Here is a 12,012-nt window from a genome sequence, read left to right as displayed (position 1 = left end):
TGCAAAAAGAGCATAACAGTACCACTCCAAAAGCATGGAGTGGTACTATTATGCTAGGACAGATCAGTCTGTATAACTGCAGATGTAGTCAAGGCATTGGAGAGATAGGTTAGGAGTAGAATACAGGATCGGGTTAATGGACATAGGATTGATGGTTAGCATGGATTTGTAATGGGTAGGTTTTATTTTTATTTTTTTAAGAATTTACTTGCATTTTATGATAAGGTCACAAGCACGTTGGATAAGAGAGAGAGAGACTCATATACAGTGATATTCTTGGACTTTGCAAAAGCATTTCATAGATTGCCTCATGATAAATTGGTGTACAAGCTGCAGATGCAAGAATGGACAGTATAATGTTAGATGGATTGGAGATTAGCTCTCCGAATGACACTCACCTTCCTTTCTTGGGACATTGCACCTCAATACACAACTTGCTGGCTCCTGTCAATTAACCATCCCTGCAACCAAGCTATCCATCCCCATCCTGCTCAATTTCAACAATACTTTATCATGCAGTACTTGAGCAAATACTTTAGCAAAATCCAAATATCGACATACAAGTATCTTCTCTGTACAATACAGTAAATTTATTATAAAATGTGACCAAGTTATTAAAGCATGCCCTCCCCTTAAACCCATGCTGTTCTCTCCGGGTCTGTATTCCATCTCTAACCAGCATCTCTAACACCTTCACCACTACACTTGATGCACACAGCAACTTATGGGTTTTTTGCCATTACTGACTTGAATTCTTCCTTGTGTACTGACACTATTTTTCTTTCTTTCCACTCTTCTGGGACTGTTCCTGTTGTCAGACCTCTGTTGAATGATCAATTCAAGAGCAGTGCCAGCTCTTTCATATATTCCTGTAACATATTTATTTTGTGCAACAAAATATCCCATTAAGTCCCAGAGCACAGTCTTATTAACATCAAGGGTACATAATATGCTAACACTTCCCATCCTGAAATGTCACTCTTCTGTTCTCCTTCCAATTCAACACTACTCTTAGCCCCTACATGGAATATAATAACAAAATTCTCATTGAACATTTCCACAATATCTTCAGCAGCTGTAACTTGTGTTCCATCTCCAGCAACAAAGGCTTTCATATTCATTTCTTCTACTAGCAACATAACTATAGAATTCTCTAGGGTTTTGCTTTATTGCTTCAGCCAATCTCTTTTCATATACCAATTTATCTTCATTTACTACACTTGGCAAATTCCTAGCCTGCATCTTATACACCTCATGCCACTGAGGGATACCCTGTTCTTATCTCTTTCAAAACATTCTGTTTCTCAGAAGCCACTGCATAATTCAAATGATTCATCCATTTCACTCCTGCTTTTTTTATTCTCTAAACCTTTTTTTTTATTCTCTAACTTTTGATACACTCTTATTGCTTATGTCATTCATGCCACCATCAATTGTTTCTTTCAGATCACTCATTTCAGTATTCATAACTTTCTTACTATTTGCTGCTCTTTCACAGTATCTCTTCACTATCAGATGAGCACCCATTCTTCTTGCTGCATTCTCACTATCATCACTCTTAGTCACTGATATATTACCACCTATCAACTCTGCATTCAAGTTACATTTCACACATTCTCTTTCTATCCATCTTAAAAATCCATAATTTATCAATATAATCCAACAAATACATGTAGCACACCTCACATTTCACACAATGACTAAACTCAAAATTTAATTCATGCATAAACAAAGCCTCTGTCATTTTGCTTTTGATGCCAGTCAGTATATGAGTTGAAGTACAACTTGGATAAGACTGTTGCCAAAATGTCCATTAGGATGAAAGAGGTGGTATAAACATAGCATGGCAGAAGTTTTTCCCAAGAGCCTTCGCAGGGGTCGAGAAGGTCTGGCTATCATTTTAGCAGGAGACAAGCTTAGTGAGTTGGCTCTTAAGGACTTCTTTAAATTTGTTGATTTCTCTGCAATTATTATGGACTGTAGTGAAAGCAGAGTGAGAAACTGGAGTTTTTAACTTGAACCTGAACATTTGCTACATTTTTAGCTTGGACTACTTTAGCATATTTGTTGGAAAATCAAGGCTTGGGTAAGGGATATGGATTGCGAGTGGAATGGAGAACAAAGACACTCGTGCCAGCAAGAATAATTTCAATTTTACTACGTTAAAGAGCCAAGAAGCTATTTTTCCAGCAGCATAAATTAAGTTAAGGGGGATAATAAATCCCCTCATTATTTTATTTTAAAGCTGGATACAAAACTCGGAGATCAAAATCTAAGAGTTTCATGCCGAAGAACTATTGGCGAGTCCAGGCGTAAGTGATCACCTGGGTAGTACAACACTAGGGCAACTCGTTGCAAAGTTGGAGCAAGCTCCTTCACTATCCTTAATATTTTCTCATAATGTAAAATTCAACTCCTAGGAGATGTATTACTGTTTTACATTATGAGGAGAGGTCACTACCCAGACCGGTTTCGACCTTTACTGAGGTCTCATCAGCGAGTAGGTAACCTGGAATACCAAGGTTTGAGTGAACCGAACTTACATATCCCCCACTAATGAATTGCCAGAGCGGTGTACCCATATATATATATATATATATATATATATATATATTATTATTACTACGTTAAAGAGCCAAGAGGCTATTTCTCCAGCGGCGTAAATTAAGTTAAGGGGATAATAAATCCCTCATTATTTTATTTTAAAGCCGGATATGAAACTCTGAGATTGAAATCTAAGAGTTTTATGCCGAAGAACTATCGGCGAGTCCAGGCGTAAGTGATCACCTGGGTAGTACAACACTAGTGGGGGTATATGTAAGTTTGGTTCACTCAAATCTTGGTATTCCAGGTCTACCTACTCACTAATGAGACCTCAATAAAGGTCGAAACCGGTCTGGATAGTGACCTCTCCTCAATGTAAAACAGTAATACATCTCCTAGGAACTGCGTTTTACATTATGAGAAAATATTAAGGATAGTGAAGGATCTTGCTCCACCTTTGCAACGAGTTGCCCTAGTGTTGTACTACCCAGGTGATCACTTACGCCTGGACTCGCCAACAGCTCTTCGACATGAAACTCTTAGATTTAGATCTCCGAGTTTCGTATCCGGCTTTAAAATAAATAATGAAGGATTTATTATCCCCTTAACTTAATAATTTCAATTATTTGATCAGAGCAAGTGCTTGGATTGAGAGAGTGGAAACAATCAATCAGATCATGAAAAGAAGCATAGAAATCTCTATGGTCATCCAAAATGGCATCATTGTGGTACTATAGAATATAAAGTACTATAGAAAATAAATAATGAGGGATTTATTATCCCCTTAACTTAATAATTTCAATTATTTGATCAGAGCAAGTGCTTGGATTGAGAGAGTGGAAACAATCAATCAGACCATGAAAAGAAGCATAGAAATCTCTATGGTCATCCAAAATGGCATCATTGTGGTACTATAGAATATAAAGTTGAGAGAAGAACAATCTGAAGGAAAAAAAAACATGGACAAGGTTATGGTCAGAGTTGCCAAAAGGAGACCAAACAATAGTATATTTGGAAGGAGAACTGGTTAAGAAAAATTTCGAGATATTGGAATAATGATGAGGTAATCTGGTTTTCTGATAGGCAACTAAACAATTTGCATCATCAGATCATTACCAGCAGCAAACAATTCTGCTTCTCTTCCAACATTGTCGAAAGTTAGAGAAGAAGGGGGGGGGGGGTCAGTCAATATTGTGGGTGGGTGTAATTGTCCAAGGACAATTAGCTTACTGTTTGGGTAATTAGACTGTGTGATCAACTTTCAAAGATAAATAATCAAAAAGTTGATAAAATCATCGAAAATAGAAGAGCAATATATATATATATAGTATATGAAGGTAACAAAATCAGACAAGGAAATCTTAAGCCAAAGCAGATCATATAAAGGAACATCCAGGTTTGGCACGGATATAAGACCTGACAAAAGCACATGTTCTGACCTTCTTATGGAAGTTATCATGTACAATGTAATGCGAAAAGCTTAGGTGGGCTATAGTCAGAGAATGCCAGTTAAGGTTCAATGATGAATAACAGATTGTGTTTGGATATTTAAGTGGTGGTGCACTTCATTAATGTTGGTAAAGTTTATGTGGAAGTGCTTTTTAACTTGGAATGTTGTAATTTGGTTGGATTTTTTGGGGTATATTTTTATCTTTTTTTGCAATTTTTTTGGTTGCTTTTTTTACTATTTTTGAAATTTTGGTTTTCGTGGAATTTTTTAAACCTTGCAACTGGCCTTGATGTATATCAAGATTGCCACAGATGTGAAATGCCTGTTATAACTTTCACTGAATATCATGGATACAAAGTGCATGGAGTAAGATATTTCATCAACATGAACATTGATGTGGATAACTAGAATGACAATTTTTTATGCTTTCATGTTAAAAGAGCATAAAAAGGAGGAGAAAGAAGAGGCGAGTGGAATATTAGGAAAATTTATGAAGTAGAGGTGAAGGATTTGTGAATATAATGCCCACACAGTGCCCAGACTCCAGTCCAGGCATGGCCTAACTATGCACCTGCAAGCTGCTATACTCTCAATGACTATAGGCACAACTTGGTAGTGAAACATCAACAGGATCATTTGCCAGCTGATCAGGAAGACTCCCAAAGCATTATGATACCAATAGGCTTAGTACTATGCAGCATCTGGCAGCCAACCTGCAGAAACTGCTTCAATTTCAAATGGAGGTGGTGCTGGCTCTCTAGACAGATGACAGTGTGTGCCCAGTAAAGCCACCACCACTCGCATTGCATGTAAGAAAAAAAAAAAAAGGAAGGGGAGAGAAAAAGGAGACCTTACTCTAAAGGCAAAACATGGCAATAACCACTTTGCACCTCCAATAAGCAAGGCAATGGTGTTTTGTAAAGATATTTAAATATCCTTACATGATTTCTGTTTATAAAAGACACTGTTAGATTGTTTTTTTATGTTACTACCACAACAAAAGTTCTCTCTTTTTTTTTTTTTTTCAATTTTTATTTATTTTATTTTTTTGATATTTTCTAAATTTATTTTTACATAATCCAGAAACTCTACTCTAGAGACCAAACATGGAACTTTTTCAGGCCTCTAATAAACAGGGGTTGTGTTCTCATACCAGACGAAGTTCATCTACCATCTAAAGATAATCACAAACATCTGTGCCCAGGGCAGGATTCAAACATGACCTGTTGGATGGAGAGTGGATGCATGGATACACTACCATTCAACCAACCAGGCCAGCTAATTAAAAGTGAAATAAAAGATCTGTAAAAATACTGTTATTTGAAATGATATTCGACTATAAGAAGAATTTGGTAGCAGTGTTTGTAGTTTCACTAGTGAGGCTCTTAAGCCTAACCACATCTCATAGTTTAAGTCACTGGTGGAATTAGTTTACCCAATTTGGCAGTTAAAAGAATTGGCAAGATGTACATACCTTCCTATATTGTTGAGTTAAAAAAAAAAAAATCACAGGTATTTTATGCTGAGTCTGTGTAATAGTCATCAAGTGGAAAACAAACCCAATTGCACCACTGATAAATACATCCAGTCCACAGTTAGTAAAAACTTCTCTCTTTACTATTTGTGATACCTGCTGTCGTGACGTCATTCGTAACATCACAAATTGGAGAATGCAGTGTATTCTCTACTGTGATATAAAATGAACAGCTGAAGAAAGAAAGAAAGAGAGAGAGACAAAAAAAAAATGGAATGAATAGAAAAAGGAGATCATGAATAATTCCATTTAAGAAATAAAAGGAAGGAATAGTTATTTTTTCTGAATTCCTTATTCTTCAAATTCTTACTAAGTGAATATATTGTATCTTTACTGTTATGATTTCAAGTTTTATAACAAGGTGACAGCTGAACTGGATAAGGGAAATGGGTTTACAGTGATACTGCTGGACCTGGCAAAGGCGTTTGACAGGATACCACATGGAATTCTAATCCGTAAACTACAACATATGGGAATGGATATAGGGTTGGTGAGATGGATAGCTGGGTGGTTGATGGAGAGATATCAAAGAGTAGTTTATTCAGGAGTAGAGTCCAAAAAACGGCCTGTGACTAGTGGTGTGCCACAGGGTTCTGTTCTTGGACCACTGCTGTTTAATCTGTTCATTAACGATATAGGGAAGGGTCTAAGTGGGACAGTTCATTTGTTCGCTGATGATGCAAAGTTGGGTAGGGCGACAGTGAATGCAGAAGATGTCAAAGTCTTGCAAGATGACTCAGATAAAATAGAGTTCTGGACTAAGGAGAATGGATGTCAATTTAATGTGACAAAATGTAAGGTTATGCATTTCGGAGTGAAAAGATTAGCAGCAGTATACCACATTGGTGGAACTGTACTCCAAGAGATTGATGAGGCCAGGGACTTGGGAGTGTTGGTGGATAGGGAGATGAAGTTTAGGGGGCACATTGCGAAAGTAGCTAAATCAGCTCATCAACTCACTTGGTTGTTGAAAAATACCTTGACGAGCAGAGAAAAACAAGTTATTGTACCTCTGTACCGAGCCCTGATAAGACCTCATCTCGACTACTGTGCCCAGATTTGGTCACCTCGGTTCCTTCTTGATGGGGAGGAGGTTGAGAGGATCCAGAGGCGAGTGACTAAGATGATAGCAGGTCTATGGAATGAACCATATGAGAACAGGTTGAAGATTTGTGGGTTGCAGAAACTAGTTGATAGGCGGAAAAGGGGAGACATGATTGAGACATTCAAATTGCTAAAAGGATTCTATAGGATTAATTCAGATGATATTTTTGAGATCAGGACTGGTGGTGGGAGAACTAGGGGACACCCATGGAAGCTGGGCAAGAGCGTGGTTAGCAGGGGTGTTAGAGCTGGGTTCTTTACTTTTAGAGTGGTAAATGAGTGGAATAAGCTGCCAGAGTCTGTTGTGGGTGCTATGACAGTGAGCGAGTTCAAGGCAAGGTATGATAGATACTGTGAGAATGTTGAACAGCTGTGTGAACATGATGTTTAGGGCCTCCCTCGATGAGTCTAAGGACTCCTGGAGTAGCCCGTGGTAATAATAATAATAATAATGATTCTTAAATGAAGACTGGATAGAAAGCTATTTTCTGTGTTTACAGAACTGATAGCTGACATCACTGATAGTTTACTTCACATGTATCAACTGGATAGTTGAAACATATGAAGTAACTTAAGGTTTTTGATACTTGACAACTGACTTATGAGGGTGTGCTGAAAAGTTGTGATAATCACCATGAAGGACTTGAAGTAGAACCATGTAACTTACACATTATTCTACATATTCCCTGCAAAGTGTTACACACTTGTTACAATGCTGCATCATTTGCAATCCTTGGAGAAAAGTATTTCCCTTGTTGCACAAATCAGTGCTCAGCTTCATCAGACTTCATCATCTGTGGTAAATTTTGTTCCTTTTAAGCATTTCTTTAAATTTGAGAATAGGAAATAGTCAGATGGGGCCAGGTCTGGCGAATAGGGTGGGTGAGGCAGACATTGAAAGCTCAAGTTGAGTATTGTCTGTTGAATTTCATGAGCAGGTTCATTGTCCTGCAAAAACAACACATCTCTGCTGTTGGTACTTCAGTACTTCCTTCAATACCTTCAGAGCTGTTGAATAAACAGCTGCTGTAACAGTTTCACCTTTTTTGAGGTACTTGGTAAGAATTACACCATCCATTCCTTGCTGACCTTTTGAGTTCAGAACTTCTTTAGCCACGGAGAACCTTTCTCTAGTCCACTGACTGGTCTCTGGATCATAGTGATGAAGTCATGTTTCATCAACAGTCACAATACAAGCCAAAATACTTGCACCTGCTGTCTCAAAATGATCCAAAATCTCTTGAGATGACAGCACACGTTCTCTCTTATGGTCGGCATTCAAACATTTGGGAACCCACTTTGCTGAGAGCCAAATGTCCAAATGTTGGTAGATAATGATCCCAACTCATTCCCTGGATATCCTCATAGTCTTTGCAATGTTTCTGGCTGTTATTTGCCTATCATCTTATCATATCATATCACTGCATCATTGTTTTCAGGTGTGATCACTGTGGAAGGTCTTCCTGACCTGGGGGAATCTGTTGTTTCAGGATACCAAGTTTTAAACTTGGCCACCCATCTGGCAACTGTTGGATATGTTGGGGCTCAGTCCCCTAAAGTCTCACACAAAGTTTGGTGAATCGCAGTTACAGACTTTCTTGCAATATGAAAAACTTGATGGCATGCACCTCTGTGTCTTCGAATTTCTTCAAAACCTTTGACATGTCTTTTTATATATCCTAAAAGAACAAATTATTACAATTTAATGAAACATGGGGGTTAAAGGGATATGTTCTTTCTTGTAGTTAGATTAGTTGCTTTAATATCATTTTTATTCTAGGTATTTATCAGAACTTTTCAGCCCATAAATAGGACCTGAATATACTTAGAGTCAAGTAGTTGGAGACTGGTAGGAGTTGTCTTTCTTTTGTGATTGTATTCAAGGAAATTTATTGCTGCTGTTTCCCTTAGAGCATTAAGGATCGACAAGAAGCATGTGTTTTGCCTCTTCCAGAAAAAGATTAGATAAGTTTTCTGTTACATCCGGGTCTGAATGAAATACATCAACTTATAATGCATTTGCAAATATTTTGTATTTAATGTAAGAAAAGATTTGACCCAATGTTTTAAGGTTATGAATGTGTGCATGAACGAGTAGAAGATCACTAATTTTTTAGTATACAATTTTATTCTATACGTTGTATTTACACACACATTTATTAATAAAATATATAAAAAGAAAACTTAATTTTCATGTATGTAGAGTTAGTCAACAAAGTTATAAAACAGTTTCAATGGATGATGAAAGTCATCTGCCATCTAATTGGCATTTCCTCCACACCGGGGTGATTATGCTTCTTGAGGTGTTAATACGCCTTGCTAGAGCCCTGTTTATGGAAATAAGCCTTGCCATAAGAAGATAAAGTTGACTCTGTTGGCAGAGGCTATATATTACACATCACCACCAAATTAATGGCCCATAGCAATATTAAATGAGTTTCCAGGATTTGGAATCCTTGGATTGTAGCTATGCACTTTCAGATTTAGAGAGGAGAGGTGCATTCAGTATTGTTGGATCTTCTGCAAAAGAGTAGAAGAGGCTAGAAATTTTAGAGTGACATTAGGCAAGTTACTGAAATTCAACTGCACACAGTGCAAATTCACTATGTTGTTAGAGATAGCACAATGAATTGCTTCTGGTGATGAATAGAACACAGAGGACAAACAAGAAATGTGGCATGCTTTCTTGTGTAATGTAATATAATGATCAGAATACAGTTCTACTAGTGCATTCAGATTTATTCTCAGGATTCTTGAGGGGGAAAGGGGGAGGAGAGAAATTCTAGAAAAGCTCAAAGAATGGTAATAAAAGCAACATGTATTTCTGAGGACAGATCGATGATTAGAATCTGCAGAGTCTGGAAAAGAGAAGCAGTGTGACAATTTGATTGAGAAGAACTTACCAGAGAAGGACACTTTTCGTAAATATAGGAAGGAACAAGAGGCTATCTGTGGAAACTGTATGCAATAGTAATTATTGTTAATCTGGATTGACAAATGACTGAAGTATGCTTCCAGACTGTGGAGCATGAAAGTATTGAAACCTTTTAAGTTTCGATACTTTGTATAGGTAATAATAGAGATTTTGGCCTTTATGGTAAACCTCCCATTATCAGTCTTAATTCCATGATCGATAGCAGTCTAAACAACTCTATTAAAATGATTTGTATTAACAGCAAATAATATCTCCACACTATTATATGAATATGCTAAACTAAGGTAAAACAGAAAAAAATGTAACATACTGAACAAGTATTTCAAGTTATAAATCCATTTTAGAGAGAGAAATATTTGTGCAATGCATTAAAAATTAATCTCGTACTTACGAAAAGCTCTGAGCAATTGCACCAGCAAGACCTCCACACAATAATTTTGCAGGAACAACAAGAACTACACCACCACTGCTAGTAGCATGAGGTTTTCCAAAGACATGCGGAAAGTATTCAAGGCAAAACAGTTTTAGTCTCTCAAAAGCATAGAATGATAACCCTGAAAGCGAAATTTAATCTGTATATTATCGATATCAAATCATTAAAATCACTGATAATAACTGTAAATATCTATAACAAATTAATGTGATATAACAAATAAGTATTGTTACACAAGGATTTCAATCCATTCATTTTTAATTTTTGTGGTTTAATTCATAACACAAAGAAAATAAGATATTTAATTTATGATTATTATCATCAGGGCTCCAGAAATACAACTTAAATCTACAAGCCAGAAAAAATTCACCCAAGCTATTCGTCTATTTATATCAATATTGTTACAGGTGATGTTAAAAAAAGTACTACATTCTTAATTCAATATACATTACATGTAATTATACAGATAAATCTTTGACTTGCCTTTGCAAGATAACTATTTTTTTTTTAATTAACAGTATTATGAAATAATCTGAGTTATGTACAATTTTCATGCATTTGATTACACTAACCTAATTAATGCTGTAGCTGTGAAAATAAGCTTAGGACTACTATATTACAACTGCACACCTACTTAAAAGTGCAAAGGTGTTGGAATAATAACATGTATAGATCTACTACAGTAGTTAATCAAATTGTGCAGATTTTAATTTCTGTGTTTATAATGACTGGTTTATTTTGTTAATGAAACTATATTGTGAGAAAAGTACAATTATTATTTTTTTAAATAATAAATTGTCTATTACATATGTTGTGCATATATATATATATATGTATGTATGTATGTATGTATGTATGTATGTATGTGTGTGTGTGTGTGTAGAAAGTATTTTACCTTGGATATAATAAATGTTAAAGATACCAAGCTATTTTAAACCTGGTTTTACTCCATTTCCCAAGTAAGCAAACAGACAAACAAGTCAAGTTTGCACCTGCAAGTGTTGCAAGTCTAGCTGACCCTGCACATAGTGCAAGACCAAGGCAACTCATGGTAAAAGTAGAATAAGCTCTGATCACTAATCTTAATATTTACCCTTAATGCAAAGCACATCTCCTGGAGGAGATGTGCTTTGCACTAAGAGATGTATACTGCAATACATTATGGGTGGGGTCACTACCCAGACCGGTTTCAACCTTTTTTGAGGTCTCCTCAGTGAGTAGCTAGACCCTAAATACCAAGGTTCTTAAAGTTCTTAAAAGAACTGGGCGATGGACTGAGTCCTTGACTCTTTATCCCGTCATCTGAATGAAGAAAATCTGTGTGGATGGGGTGTTATTGAGCTAAAAGTTCTAGTCATGGCTGGGTAACGGCAATAAGCCAAGCCTCAGTTAAAACTTCATTGGCTACAGCATTGCCCTTTGTTACCCTGGAAGTCCTAAAAAGGACTAAGTTACTAGAAGGTGTTTTTATTTTGAATAAGAATCTCTGGAGGAGATATAGATGTAAATAAGTTTATTTACCTTGGGAATAATGTATATTAGGGTTACCAAGTAATTTTATAAACTTGGTTATTTTTACTCCTAATCTTTTATTTTTATTTTATTTTATTTTGAATAAGAATCCAGATTCTTATTCAAAATAAAAATACCTTGTAGCGACTTGTATAGGTAAAGTTGATAAAGCTCTGTATTACTAAAACCTTGGTATTTAAAGTCTAGCTACTCACTGAGGAGACCTCAAAAAAGGTTGAACCCGGTCTGGGTAGTGACCCTACCCATAATGTACTGCAGTATACATCTCTTAGTGAGATGTGCTTTACATTATGGAAAATACTAAAAATAGTGATCAGAGCTTTACCCACCTATACAATGAGTTGCCCTGGTGTTGCACCACCTTTAGACTCTAACTACGTTCAGGCGCAAACTTAACTGTTTGCTTACTTGGGATTAGGAGTAAAAATAACCAAGTTTATAAAATTACTTGATAACCCTAATAGATATATTAGGATAAC

The 12,012-nt window shown here is 36.3% G+C and overlaps 1 protein-coding gene across 1 annotated transcript in view; it reads right to left on the bottom strand.

Moving 5' to 3' along the window:
- The window catches only part of LOC150099543 (mitochondrial coenzyme A transporter SLC25A16-like), a 144,440-nt gene that overhangs the window by 39,929 nt on the left and 92,499 nt on the right, over window positions 1–12,012 (bottom strand). The window contains exon 7 of the mRNA XM_090404372.1: window positions 9,959–10,121. Coding sequence (XP_090260498.1) covers window positions 9,959–10,121 — 163 coding nt within the window. The remainder of the gene's footprint in view (window positions 1–9,958; window positions 10,122–12,012) is intronic.

Source organism: Typopeltis vanoorti, chromosome 14 (genome assembly GCF_054136105.1).
Source record: "Typopeltis vanoorti isolate ZY-2024b chromosome 14, IOZ_Tvanoo_1.0, whole genome shotgun sequence".
Classification (NCBI taxonomy): domain Eukaryota; kingdom Metazoa; phylum Arthropoda; class Arachnida; order Uropygi; family Thelyphonidae; genus Typopeltis; species Typopeltis vanoorti.
The sequence above is the reverse complement of the archived record's forward strand: the minus strand, read 5'-3'. Positions and strand labels throughout refer to the sequence as shown.